This window comes from Cavia porcellus, unplaced genomic scaffold (assembly GCF_034190915.1).
Source record: "Cavia porcellus strain 051 isolate PalLab524CR breed Dunkin Hartley unplaced genomic scaffold, mCavPor4.1 scaffold_13, whole genome shotgun sequence".
Taxonomy (NCBI): Eukaryota; Metazoa; Chordata; class Mammalia; order Rodentia; family Caviidae; genus Cavia; species Cavia porcellus.
The window spans coordinates 71767341-71782312 of record NW_026947496.1 but is presented as its reverse complement, the minus strand read 5'-3'; the positions used below and the strand labels follow the sequence as shown (position 1 = coordinate 71782312).

The window sequence follows — 14972 nt, the reverse complement described above, 5'->3', positions numbered from 1 at the left end:
ATCAAGATCCCAGAAATTCAATATAAGAAAGAACATTAAAAGCTGTTAGAGATAAGAAACAGATAACCTATAAAGGAAGGCCCATCAGAATAACGGCAGAATTCTCAACACAAACCATCAAGTCAAGAAGAGCCTGGAGCGAAATATTCCAAGCCCTGAAAGAAAAATAACCTCCATCCCAGATTGATATACCCTGATAAACTGTATCTAGAAATTAATGGAGAAACAAGATGCTTCCAAGACAAAAAGGAACTTGGGAAATTTGCAACCCTCAATCTAATTCTACAGAAAATACTCCAGGGCATCCTAGAGAGAGAGGAAAGTACGAGGATTCCAGGAACAGTGGCAGAGAGGCCTCAGTGAATGGAGAGGAAAACAGATTGAAGAAGATTGGGGCTGGGGATTTAGCTCAGTGGCATAAGCACCTGCCTTGCAAGCAGGCAGTCATGAGTTCGATCCCCGGTACCGATAAAAAGGAAAAAGACCAAAAAAAAAAAAAAAAAAAAAAGAAGAAGAAGATAAGCAGACAACTGATGACAAAAAAAAAAAGCATAACAGAAATGAGGCAGAGAAGATTTTATTCAAAACTGATATGATTGATAGTATCAAGTCTGAGACTATAGGCAACTACACTGAAGATGACAAGATTCTACAATACACATTCTGTTTTGATAACTTCCGGTTTTTAAAGTTCTATACTATACACAAAGTTGTGTTTTTATTAATACTGTTATGTATTGATATATTCAATTATACTATGTCTGATGATACAGCCAATTCTATTGGAGATAACAAGAGACAACACAGGAACCATGGTAGTACTCTTTGTACAACGGTCTTATATGTTTTTTTCATTTCATATGTTTATAGGAATATGTTTTGTTTTGTCTTGCTTTGTTTTGTTTCTCCCTCTAATATAGAAAGGATAGAAATACATGTTAAGACTCATGCATGTGTAGAACCTATAAACAGTTTATGAGAACTGAGCATATGACACTTGATGAAATGAACAGATACTTTGAAGAAAAAGAGACACTAAAATACCCAGTGCTGATCCTGGAGTGTCATAATGTGAAACCCATTATTCTTTGTTCAGAGTGATATTAGCCTGCGTGGGTTTATTCAATCTCAGCATAATATGAAGATACAGTTGAAGAGAACTTTTTGCGGTCTCACTGTTTGAATTCCCACTTTACATGTTCCATTTTTGTATCTTGAACAACTATTTGTAAAATGACAATATGTAAACATCAATTAGTGATTTCTTACTGTTTATTTTTTTCTCTGAATTTGTGTAGTATTTCTACCTATTTTCTGTTTCATTTAGTCTTTCTTTAAATAAAATTAAAAAAAAAACAAAAAACAAGATGTGTGGGTTTGGACAGATTAAATGGCCAGACCTAGGCCAGGACCCTTAAGGAAAATAGCTCAAGAAATACCCACACAGAGAGAGGGAGAAAATGGCAGATAAAACAAGTCTTACCCTCTTGAGACTAAAAACGCAGGAACCCCATGTTTAGACATGCAATAGTATTTATTTTCTCATAGGAACAAATTAAGTCTCAAGGAAGTCAAGAGAACTGTTCACTCTTCCCTTGTCTTCTGATCCTTTCCATCACCATTTAAATAAGCTGAACTCTCTTCAAAAAGAAATCATCTCAAAAATAATAAAAGCAAGCAGACAAATAAAACCAGCCCTGGCAAGTTTGCTGGACACCAAATCTTCTTCCAGTTGTACCCTTTTGTGCTCCCCAGTCCTCTTCACAGCAGCAGAGATTCAAGAATGAGTCCCGTGGCCTTGGGCCTCTGCCTTCAGCCTCCCCACTTCCGTGTCAATCCTGCCTGGCCGGGGGTATCTTCCACTCGCAGCACACACTGAAAATAGAGACTGCCAGAACCTCCTTCATGCTGAGGCCATGCACACCGCTTAGTTTTCATTTGCTTGATTTCAGCAGCCTCCACATTTGCCGACTGCTTCCATCTCAACACTTTCTCTAAAATGTCACCTGCTGGACTTTGCTTTTCAGTCTTGCCCACTATCTCATTACCTCTGCCGCAACTGTCCCCTGTGAGGTACCCTGTGATGGTGGAAATAGGACTTCTGGGAAAGTCAGATCAGGTGTTTTGATCAGTTAGTGTCTACTAGGACTCTTTACAATCTCAGTTAAATATTGAGACTTTATGGGACACCCCTGACACCCAGAAGGTTCCTAGACCTGGAGTAGGCAAGGGGGCAGGCAGAATAGGTGGCTGTCATTGGTGGGACATTCCTCACAGCAGACTTCATAGCTGTCCTGGAGTTAGGCTCTTCCATCCTCCAGCCCCCTACAACTGACTGCTAGGAGTAAGGAAAAACACTTGCCTGGGAGAGTCTGATCAATTGTTTAGAAGTCTCCAAAGGCCTATATTTCTGGTGACAACCCATAGCATTGCTCATGGTGTCCCTACATGGGTCGCACGCAGACATAAGAATCACCACACTCAGGGAAGTCCCCTTTCCTTTACTGTATTCATTACAGCCCAGTTTACCATTCAAAGGTTATTTTTATCAGAACAACTGGATACCCCAGGTGATGTTCCCACTGCGCCAGTTTCCCAAGAAAAGAAGAAAATTAGGGGTCACCACTTACCCCTGGCAGGGAAGATGAGCTCAGCTGTACATACACTGCTTCTGAAATGCAGCAGAGACTGCCAAGTTGGAGATGTTGCTAGATCCAGCACTCGGCTGGAAGGCTGAAAGCCTGTTTACAAAGGCACCACCCACAGCAGGCTGCAGCAGGGCACTTGCTAGCTCTGTGCAGGCTCTGTGATTGCCAGGGGGTGCTCCAGCCGCAGGGCACTTGCTTACCTTTCCCGCAGGCCTGCACCAGGCCATACCATTCGCCGCAGCTGTTACACAGCAAGGTGAAGGCTGTTTCTTGGTGGCCTGCGACAGACCCCGGGGCACACACGTATAGCAGCTCGTCCCCCATATCCAGGCCAGTGCGGCCCTGCAGGATGGTGTGTGGAAACGCAGGTGGGTCTCCGCATGGCTTCTCTGAGAAAAAGGAACCATGGTCAGCTTTTCCAAACAGTGCTGGACTTTTCAGCCTGTGCGAACACACACTTGGGAAAAGCCTACCTCCTACCCTTCACTCCCTACCCCAGGGCTCCCCCTACACCCTGAACTGGGACCATGCGGGCAGTTTCTCATTCACTCCAACAGAATGTCCAGCACAAGGGAGCCACTCGAAAAGTACTTCTCAAATGAGTAAACATGTTATAAATGCTACAACTCTGTACTTGAAAATTTCTGGACAGCATGAACTTCTGATGTAGCCTTTAAAGAAAGACCCAGAGACAGAAGTCCAGCAGCAGCTCCTTTTGCCTTTCTTACATAAGTGAATAGGTCTGCTGTCAAAAGTTAAAATGCTGCAGACTTGACTGTCTTTACAAGGGGTGAGCAAAAATCCAGTGGAGATGATGCCAAGTGCCACCCAATGGAAAGGTAGGCTTATAAAAACGTTACAGTGTGCCCCAACCAGCTCATTCACTAAATCTGGTGCCATGTCAATTCTGGCTATTGCCCAAAGTCAAAATGTCCATGAAAGGTGAATTCAGAACATTGAGGCAGTTGTGACAGTGCAATGAAACACACTCGGGAAAGAGGACTTCAGAACTGCTTCAGACAGTGGCAAGAATGATGGGATAAATGCGTTTGAAGCGAGGGGAAGTATCTTGAAGGGCTGTAATGACAATATGTCTTTTACTGTAATAAATTTTTAAAAATTTAAACATTCACTATAGTTTTTGATCATATCTCACAATATTTTTGATCATATCTCAAGTACATAATATATGAAATATATAAAATAATATATTTGTACGGGATAACATATGCTTTATTGACTACTTTGCTTTTTTTGTTATTGTTGTTTTGTTTTGGTTTTTTGGTACTGAGGTTCAGACTCATAAACTTGCCAGGCAGGCGTTTACACTACTGAGCTAAATCCCCAGCCCAAGTACTATGATTTTTATTTACTTGTTTACTTTTTTTTGTCTTTTTGAGACAAGGGCTCACTATGCAGTTCAGGCTGTTCTTGAACTCACAACAATCCTCCTGCCTCAGCATCCTGAGTTCTGGGATTACAGGCATATGCCACCACACTTGGCTTTTTTATTTTAGTAAATTTTTTTGAGAAGTTTTACATTCACAGCAAACCTGAGAGGAAAATATATTGAGTTATCACATTCTCACTTCTTCCTCTGTAAGCATCTCCTGATATAAACATCCTCCCCCACAGTGGTATATTTATTATAATCAATGAACCTATATAGATTCATCACCACTCAAAGTCTATAGATTACCTCCCTGTTTACTCTGAGTACTGAACATTCTGCATCTGGGCAAATGTTTGAAGACCTGTATCTACCACTGTGCTATCATATAATTTCACTGTCCTAAAAATTCTCCATGCTATGCTTATTCATTCCTGCCTTCCCCAATGCTTGGCAACCACTGGATTCATTTACCAAAGAGTGACTGTCCCATGCAGAGAAGAATATTAGCTTTGTAAGAAATTGCCAAACTATCTTCCAAAGTGGCTACACTATTTTTCATTCCAGTCAGAAATGAATGAGAGTTCCTGTTGGCTCAAGTTTTCATCAGCATTCAGCGGTGTCGGTGTTGGGATCGGGGCCATTCTGGTATGAAGATAGTGTATCTGTTATTTTAATTTGCAATGAATTAGTGACACATGAAGTTGATCACCTTTTCATATGCTTGTCAGCCATCTGTCGTTTTAGTTGATGAGATGTCTGTGTAGATTTTTTTGTTCAAGTTCTATCCAAGATGTTAATGTTAATTTTATTATTGCTGTTTATTTGTATTTTGCATAGCGATCCTGTATTAGATGTGTTTTGCAAATATTTTCAGGGGCTGGGGGTTTAGCTCAGTGGCATAAGCACCTGCCTTGTAAGCAGGTGGTCGTGAGTTCGATCCCCGGTACTGATAAAAATGAAAAAGACAAAAAAAAAAAAAAAAAAAAACAACCAAATATTTTCCCCAGTTTGTGGCTTAAGTTTGTGTTCTCATTCTCTTGACACTGTCTTTTGAAGTATAGTTTAAAATTTCTTTTTTAGGGGCTGGGATTTTGCTCAGAGGCATAAGTGCCTGCCTTGCAAACAGGCAGTCGTGAGTTCCATCCCTGTACCAATAAAAAAAAATTTCTTTTTAATTTTTCCATATTAGTACTATAATGAATCTTGTTACAGCTTATAGCTAGATGTCCCCCAAAAGCCTCAGGCAGTCTTAGGTGGGGCTTTTTGGAGGTGGCTGTATCTAGGGTGCATGATCCTGGGATTGAGTTTGTGATGCTGGGATTAAGGAAAGTCCACTGGATTCTGGGAAGACCCAACAATATGTCACATAGTCTTTCTGGTAAACGGTGCAAACCACAGGTTCCAGGAAGAGAAAGGTCACATGGCGCCTCCAGTGAGCCTACATAGGCTAAGAATCAAACACATCCCCACCCATCACCCCCTAAACCCCATAAGCAACCTGCTGGTTTGGAGGACTGGCTGAGTTGATAGGAACTAAGATACATAAAGCAACTAAATGCTTGTATTGTCTGGTTGATTGTGCAGGCCTGGGGTCAGCACTCTAAGCATCTCTTGGGAGGATGATAGTGTGAAATATAGCAAATATTAGAGATTTCCTTCTATCTTGTGTTTTTTTTTTTTTTAATTTTTTTGTCTTTCGTTTTTATCGGTACCGGGGATCGAACTCATGACTGCCTGCTTGGAAGGCAGGCGCTTACGCCACTGAGCTAAATCCCCAGCCCCTCTATCTTGTGTTTTAAACCTAATATTGTTCTCACTGTTTTGCTTTGTTGTGATTGTTTTGCTTTCTTCAATATTCTGTTTTGATTGGTTTTATTCTGTTATGTTTTTGGTTTGATTTTACTATGCCTGATGGAATGGACAACTATTGTGAAGATAACAAGATATACTATTGTAGGACTTCCGGGAGAACATGGCGGACAGATAACAGCAACTACCGGAGGCTCTCTGAAAGACTCGGCTCAGAAGCCAGGAATGGTGCGGACTAAGGAGACATAAGTCGGTGGAGATATGCTCTGCTGACTCAGGAACGAACTGGGCTGAGAGAAGCCAACTTGGAATGCAGTCCTGGTGCTAAAACAGGAACAGAAAAGACTTGGTGTGGAGGCTAGAACCGCGCCATTGTAAGCCACGATTTGGGTTTCCCGTCGCGCGGCGGCTGGCTGCCTCTACAGCGGCTCGGCAAGGAGAGAGACGCGCGGAAGCTCTGAGAACGGCAATCTGCGAACGGCAGGGAGGTGTGCACTGACTTGTGGTGAGGTGAGTGAGAGAAACTGACACTCTACCACAGTTTGACTCCAGCAGAGGACTTTCTGGGCCCGGGCAGTCCTGCGGGAGCAGGGCACGGTGGGACTCCAGCCACACATCCCCCTCTCGGGCGGGATTGGTGAAAAGTGCCTGGCCTGCATGATGCTGCCGGCGGACCTGGTAGACTGTCCCAACCCAGATCCCAGAGCCGGGAGGGGAGACCTGTCCCAACCCAGATCCCAGAGCCGGGAGGGGAGACGCGTAGGCTGCCTGGTCCGTAACTCCCTGGTGCACAGCGGTGAGCGGGAACAACTAACTGGCGCAATTCGATCAGGCTGTGGCTGACTGGGAGAGAAGCTGGGCCTCTTATATAAGCTTGCATATATAAGGAACAGAGAAGAAGAGGCAGCATGGGAAGAGGCAGCAACAAGAAAGGCTCCTCAGCCCCCAATTCTGAGAAACAGGCAATAGCAGACACCACACCAATACACATAAGGCACCATATAGAGAGCCTCATAGACCAATTCAGGAATGAAGTTATCAACGACCTGAAGCTAGAAGTATGCAGAATAGTTAGAGAAATGCTAAGTACCACCCAAGAAAAAACAGGTGGTGGAATGGAAGAACAGAAAAAAAGGGGAGAATTGTTTGATGGAGAAAACAGAGAAAGCATAGAATACGTGAAGCAGGTTCAAAGGGACTACCAAGATACTAAGAAGTCTATAGAAGACTGGCATAACAGCTTGAAAGAAACTAAGGACAGACTATCTGAACTGGAGGGCAGACTTGTAATATGGGAGAATGAAATGAAAAACTTCTTAAAAATAACAAAGAAACAAACAGCAATAATACAAAGACAAGAAGATGATAAGAGGATCCATAACTTAAGGATTAAGAACATAAAAGAAGAAGTAGGGACACAAACAAGTGAACTACAAAAGCTACTCACAGAAATAATCCAGGAGAATTTTCCTAATTTAGCAAAAGGTAAAGATACTCAGATGTATGAGGCATACAGGACCCCAGCTACCTACAACCCAAACAGAGCAACACCCAGGCATATAATAATAAAAATTCCAGAAATTCAATACAAGAACAGAATATTAAAAGCTGTAAGAGACAAGAAACAGACCACCTACAAGGGAACACCCATCAGAATTACAGCAGATTTCTCTGCACAAACCATCAAATCACGAAGAGCGTGGGGGGAAATAATTCAAGCATTGAAAGATAATAATCTCCAGCCAAGATTGAGATATCCTGCACAACTGTCCCTGGAAATTGATGGAAAAACAAGGTGCTTCCAGGATAAAGAGGAACTGGGGGAATTTGCAACCACCAATTCAACTCTACAGAGAGTATTGCAGGATATTCTAAAAAAAGAAAAATACAAAGAATCCAGAAATAATGGCAGAGAGGCCACAACGAATGGAGCAGAGAACAAAATGAAGAAGACAAACTGACAGCTACGGACAGAAAAAGAGCTTAACAGAAATGAGGCAGAGAAGATTGGATGATAGGAACAGCTATTTTGGAGAAAATGACATCTTAATAGGTAATACAGATTTAGTATCATCTTGTTTTGAAGTCTCATCTAGCTTTTGTCCTTCTGTCTCCAATGGTCTAAATAGGCTGTATCTTATTGGATTTTATTATGTACGATAGTATAAGCAAAAACCTTTTAAAGACAAGGAGATTATACAGAAACCATTGTTCATTTTGTTAGTCGATTCTAAATATTCTGTAATGCTGTCATTCTCTTGAATGGTTTTACATTGTTTTGATATACTTAATGCTACAGTATACGAAGTTGTACTCAAGGATTTCAAAGAAAGAAACAATATGGTAACTACTTTTAGGTTAGGATTATCTGGTGGTGAAACACTATTCTGCTTAAATGGTTATGTTTTGATCTGCGCTGTTTCGTTGTTATGCCCTCTTTTATCTCAATCTCCACTCCATTATTTACTTTTTTATCTTTATCCTTTTAATTAAAGGAAAAAAATAGCAGGATATATTATAGTAACCCACTTTGACTTTTCATTACCTTGATTTAAAGCCCTGTATTACTCTCACTATCTGGTTTTTAACTGATGTTCCCCTATTCTGTTTTGCTGGATAGTATCAGGTTCGAAAGTTTAGGCATCAGCTGTGAAGATAATGAGATTCATTATGACGCCCATTCTTGTTGACTTTTGTCTACTTTTGAAGACCTACAATGTCTCCAATGTTTTGGTTTTGTCGGTTTTGTTCTTTACTGTTTTGTTCAATTGTATTATAACTAATGATATAGGCAATTCTATTAGAGATAGCGGGAGGCATTATGGTAACCATTGTTGATCACCTTGTATTATGTTTTTACATTATCTATTATGTCCACCCTTTTGACTTGACCGATTCTGTTCTGTTATGTCACATTTGGTTTTACTCTCTTCCAAAAAAGTAATAAGAACCGTGGGAGCAATGAAACCCAAAATGTGAAATAGTCATGGTACAAAAGAGAAGAAAAGAAAGTGCTCCAAACTATATAACTGCATGTATATTTAAGTGTATAAGATAGAAAATGATATCACAGAGTTTTATTGGATCAATGAACAGAACTGTTTGCAGTATCATTGATGGAATGTCCACTTTACAAGCTCTAATTTTGTGACTTGAACAATTATTTCTAAGATGACAATATGTAATCCATTAACTAGTGATTTCCTACTGTTCATTTTTTTTCTGTAAATCTGTATAACTTGTACCCTTTCCCTGCTTTTTTTTTCTTTTCTCCTTAAATAAAAATTAAAAAAAAAAAAAAAAAAAAGATATACTATTGTAGCTATTGTTGTTTTTCTAGTATCTTGCTTTGAAGTTCTGTACCAATTTTGCTGCTTTGTTTTGATTGGCTTTGTTCTGTTTTGTTTTGTTGGGTTTTACTATCTTAAAAAAAAATTGGGGGTAGAAAGCCCACCGTGGCGTGGGTGGCACCATCCAAGAGGCAGATGACCTGGCATGAATAAAGGAAGAGGCAGGTGGCAGCTGCCTCTGCTGCTTCTGCTGTTTCTCCTGCTGTCACTGCTGACACCTTCTTCCTGCCTCGCTTCGCCATGGACTGTTTTTCTTCTTTGATACCCCATTGCCACGCCACCTTGTCTTGGAGTCAGCCAACTACGGACTGAAACTCTACAAACTATGAACCAAAATAAATCTTTTCTCCCTTAACTTTGGATGCTGGGTATTTTGTCTTAGCAATGAGAAAAGTAACTAAGACAGACCTCAATCTTTTGAAAGGCTATATTGTAGGACACATTATTTAATCATTAACACATATATTGACCTCAATTTTTCATAATAATAAACAATAACAGCCTTATATGTATACTCTTGTATATGTCTTATTTCTTCAGAATAAACTTGTAGAAGCAAAAACACTATGTTAAAGTGATGTAGTGATACTTTTTCAAAAAAAGGAAATAATTTTAGATTCAGATTTTCTTTTCTAATTTTACATGCTTTCTTTTAGTCTTTATACATTCAAATTACCTAAGAAGGACTGCCTAAAGCAAATATGCTAAGAAAAGATAAAAACAAAAAATATGTCTTATTAGAAAAAGAGCTCAACAGAAATGAGGCAGAGAAGATTGGATGATAGGAACAGCTATTTTGGAGAAAATGACATCTTATTAGGTAATACTGATTTAGTATCATCTTGTTTTGAAGTCTCATCAAGCTTTTGATCTTCTGTCTCCATTGGTCTAAACAGGTTGTATCTTATTGGATTTTATTATGTACGATCGTATAAGCAAAACCTTTTAAAGACAAGGAGATTATACAGAAACCATTGTTCATTTTCTGTTAGTTGATTCTAAATATCCTGTAATGCTGTCATTCTCTTAAATGGTTTTACATTGTTTTGATATACTTGATGCTACAGTATACGAAGTTATACTCAAAGATTTTAAGGAAAGAGACAATATGGTAACTACTTTTATGTCAGGATTATCTTGTGGTGAAACACTATTTTGCTTAAATGGTTATGTTTTGATCTGTGCTGTTTTGCTGTTATGCCCTCTTTTATCTCAATCTCCACTTCATTATTTACTTTTTTATTTTTATCTTTTTAATTAAGGGAAAAATAAATAAAAAACAGCAGGATAGATTATAGTAACCCACTTTGACTTTCCATTATCTTGATTTAAAGCCCTGTGTTACTCTCACCATCTTGTTTTTGACTGATGTCCCCCTATTCTGTTTTGCTTGATAGTACCAGGTTCAAAAGTTTAGGCAACAGCTGTGAAGATAGTGAGATTCATTATGACGCCCATTCTCATTGACTTTTATCTACTTTTGAAGACCTATAATGTCTCCAATGTTTTGGTTTTATCAGTTTTGGTCTTTACTGTTTTGTTCAATTTTATTATAACTGATGATGTAGGCAATTCTATTAGAGATAGCAGGAGGCATTCTGGTAACCATTATTGATCACCTTGTATTATGCTTTTACATTATCTATTATGTCCACCCTTTTGATTTGATTGACTCTGTTCTGTTAGGTCACATTTGGTTCTACTCCCTTCCAAAAAAGTAGTAAGAGCTGTGGGAGCAACAAAACCCAAAATGTGTAATTGTCATTGTACAAAAGAGAGGAAAAGAAAGTGCTCTAAACGATATAACTGCATATATATTTAAGTGTATAAGATAGAAAATGATATCACTGAGTTTTATTGGATCATTGAACAGAACTGTTTGCAATCTCACTGTTGGAATGTCCACTTTATAAGCTTTAATTTTGTGACTTGAACCATTATTTCTAAGATGACAATATGTAATCCATTAACTAGTGATTTCCTACTGTTATTTTTTTCTGTAAATCTGTATAAATTGTACCCTTTCTCTGCTTTTTTTTTTCTCCTTAAATAAAATTTAAAAAAAATACGTCTTATGTTTTAAGCCACTCCAATTGCCCTGACAGCTTGTAGCTTTGGTAGCACCTTCTCAAAGAGACATCCTTATGCACATTCTTTAACATGAGAGGGACTTTTTGAGGACACAGGAGATATATACATATATCCTGAAGGAAGACAGCACAGAATGGCTGCTTCAATTTTGCACCCAAAATACCTTGGTTACATTTCAGCTATATGGAAAATAAGGACAAGCAACTATCCTAAAGTCTCCACAATTCTAGGGACATCTCAACATCATTCCAGGGCATCCTGTAAAGAATAAACGGAAGTCATCTGCCTTAACCAAATCAGGCAAGTGGAAGTCCAGCTGGCATTTCAGGGACAAAGTCTCAGCCTTTCTCTCATCCTTAGTTGCCCATGATTGCCCCGAATGCCCTCCTTTCCTTTTTCCAATCCTAAATCCAGAAAAATGGAGAGTCCTCATCAAACACTATCAAAGGATCAACTTTCAGTCTTACACAGCCCTCTCTGGAACACAATTCCTTAGAAGGAAAATCCAAGAACAATAAAGGGGAGCTTCAGTCCCAATTCGCAACCCACCAGACTCCCAAGATCTCCTCCCCTAGAGTTCCTGCTGTGGACTGACATGTTCTGAAGTAGCTACATCTGTACTGATGCAAACTGACCCTGCCTGAATGGAACACTGCCACCCTGGTGAGCTGTTTCACCCTGGTAAAACACTGTAGACAAAGAGCCAAAGTTACTTGGGGCTATCTTTAGTTCCATTTAATAGACATCTTATGTTCAACCTCTGTATCTGACTTACCATCCTCCTACTAGACGAAACTGTTGGAATGTATGCTAAGTCTAACAGACCTCTAGCTTTCACCAATGCTGAAAACACCTGAATTTTGTAGAAGGAATCTCCCTCACTTTGCCTATAACTTGCCTACCTAAGGACCCTGCTTATACATTTTGTAAATGCATTAATTCATGATTTCCTTTTGTTCTGTGTCTGTAAATGTTCATGTAATGTCTTCCATGATGGAATATGACATTCATGGTAGCTTGGGCCCATGTTTCCTGGCCACAATCTCTCATATTTAGCTCAGAATAAACTATTTTCATATTTCTTTTAAAGCAGAGTTATTTTAGAATGACAATTTCCAGATTGACCAAGGTTAGAGTCTGGATCAGGAAAACCACAAATCATGCTCCCAAGTCTGGGTATACACGTGTGTTCCAATGAGGAAACTGCACTTTGCTGGGCTAGTGTGATTTGGGAGTTCCAGGACGATAGTTCCATGCATTAGCACAACTAAATATGCGCCAAAAACACCATGCATATCCAGGTGCAGCTCAAATTAGCTTCTTTCACTAATCTTAGCTATGGAAAACTGCTGAACTCTCTAGAGGGAACTAGATTTGGTAAGTTCACTGGTCTGTTTCTCAAATATTCTGTAGGTGGGGATTGTGGTTTATGGGTTTCTCAGACCTTAGAGCTGGGTTTCAACAATGTCAACATCAATTACTATTACTTTCTCTCCCACAGAAAGAAAGTTTGATAAAAGGTCTTGTTTGCAACAAATGCATATTAGTAAATGCTGCTTTGGGGGCGGGCAAGGGGTAAATGCATTTATTTGACTCGTTTTTCAACTTTAAAGGGAATATCTGCCTGAGAATGTTTGATAACTAATGTCTCTACAAAGAGCTTAGAAGTCATAGAAAGATGGATGCTTTCATCCTGAGAAACTAAAACTTTCATCATGAGCTCTGCAATTCTAAAGTGCCAGCAAACCTACTTCGTTATTTCACAAACGGAAGATGAAGTTCTAACACAAACGATTGATCTTTTCTTCATCCTTTCATTGTTACCTAAGCTGTTTAAAGAAGCCCTTGCCTGCACCTGTATTGCCTTTTACAACCCACCTGATTTAAGTTTTAATTCTTAAACTCTAGCTCAGTGGTTCTCAAAAAGGAGCAGGCATAGGAATCACTGAGAGGGCTCCTAGAAACACCCTGCTGTTCTTTTCAGTTTCTAACTCAGTAGCTGCGCCTAGAAATCTGCATTTCCTACAAATTCCCAGTTGGTACTGGTGACCATCCTCAAAGAATTACTGCTCTAGTTAAAAAAAAAATCTACCCTTAAAAACAAACCAAATGAATACACAATGATAAGAAGTGGAACAGAGACTGCTTCTGACTGCTGGTGCAAGGAGGGGCAGGACATTCTTGTAAAAAGGCTCAGGGAAGTTTCGGAGGTAAAGGAAATGTTCTGTTTTAATTGGGTGCTCATGACACATTTTTGAGACTGTTGACTTTGGACTTGTGTATTTTTGCCAAAGTAAATTATACCTTAAGGATAAGTTAATTAAGAAAATACCTTTCCTCAGAAAATAGGTAGCGTATTCAACTTGAAAGATAAATGGTTGAACATTATTCACAACTTCTCCCTAGGGAAATTGCAGTTCACAAAGATTCTTGCTTCAAGATGCAGTTTCCAACTTGCAGGCCTTTTAGGAGCAAGCAGTGTTTGCAAGACGCATGCATGTTCATATATACCTGCGACAATGAATTGCCATCATATGGAAGTCTGTGTACAGTTTCCTGAGTTTCCACTCCTCAAAAAATTACATTGAAAATCTTTTTTTTTTGTTGTTCTGGCAATTGAACTCACAACCTCGCACTTGCCAGGCAGGCACTGTGCCAGTGAGCTAATCCCTGACCCCTAAAAAATCTTACAGAAGAAAATAATATAATGTCTGAAATTTGCTTTAAAATATCTCAGTAGGAGAAAATTTTTGGAGGAAAAAATAAATATTTCTCTTAGTGTCACCAGTCTTAACATGGGTTTTTTTGTCTTTGTTTCTTTTGTTTTTGAAGGGTGAAACCAGGCACTTTGCCCTGGGCTACACCTCCAATCCTTTTATTTTGTTTTTGTTTTTGCTTTGTTCTTTGTTTTTTGAGACAGGGTCTCACTAAATAGTTCAGGCTGGCCTTGAGCTCCTTATGCAGCTCAGTTGGTCTCAAACTCACTGTGATAATCCTGCCTCAGTCTCTCAAGTTACTGGGATTATAGGTGTGGGCCACCACACTTGGCCTTTTACATTTTTTTAAAAATTCTTTATTGTGAGACTATGTCTCAGTTGAGTCATTAAGTTGCCTGGGCTGGGCTTGAATTTGTGATCCTCCTGCCTTAGCTTCCCAGAGTACCAGGGTTACTGACATGTGCCACCCAGCTATTCTTTTTTACACACATGGAATATTATGCTACACTCTGATATAATTGTTTGGTTTATAGTTTGTCAACTTAACTTTAATTTTTTCCATCAACAAGTATTTGTGTTATTTGAATTTATTTGTAAATGAGCAAAGGTTATTCCATTTATTTACATGTACCGTAATGAGCTACCTATGACCAGACAAACTTTGCATTTTTTTCTGTACTAAGTAATGAACATCTTTGTCGTATTGCAGGCTGCCCTCAAACTCAAGTAATCCTCCTACCTCAGCTTCCCAACTAGTGGGATTCTGGGCATATGCCACCACGTCTGACTCATCACACTGGTTTGTACTAAAGGAATTAAGAAAGGCTATGCCAAAACATGCCACTGAGGTCTACTGATTACTTGGGATTAGGCGCACCTGGGAGAAGCAGAAAGCTCTTCCAAAAAGAGCTACAAATACCTTCTTAAAACCTATAAATATCAGTAAAATAATATTATTTCCAAA

At 39.4% G+C, this 14972-nt stretch overlaps 1 protein-coding gene across 1 annotated transcript in view; it reads right to left on the bottom strand.

Annotated features, from left to right (window-relative positions):
* Positions 1–14972, bottom strand: part of Susd5 (sushi domain containing 5) — a 77151-nt gene that overhangs the window by 26206 nt on the left and 35973 nt on the right. The window contains exon 4 of the mRNA XM_003473396.5: positions 2849–3037. Within this exon, the coding sequence (XP_003473444.2) occupies positions 2849–3037 (189 nt within the window). The remainder of the gene's footprint in view (positions 1–2848; positions 3038–14972) is intronic.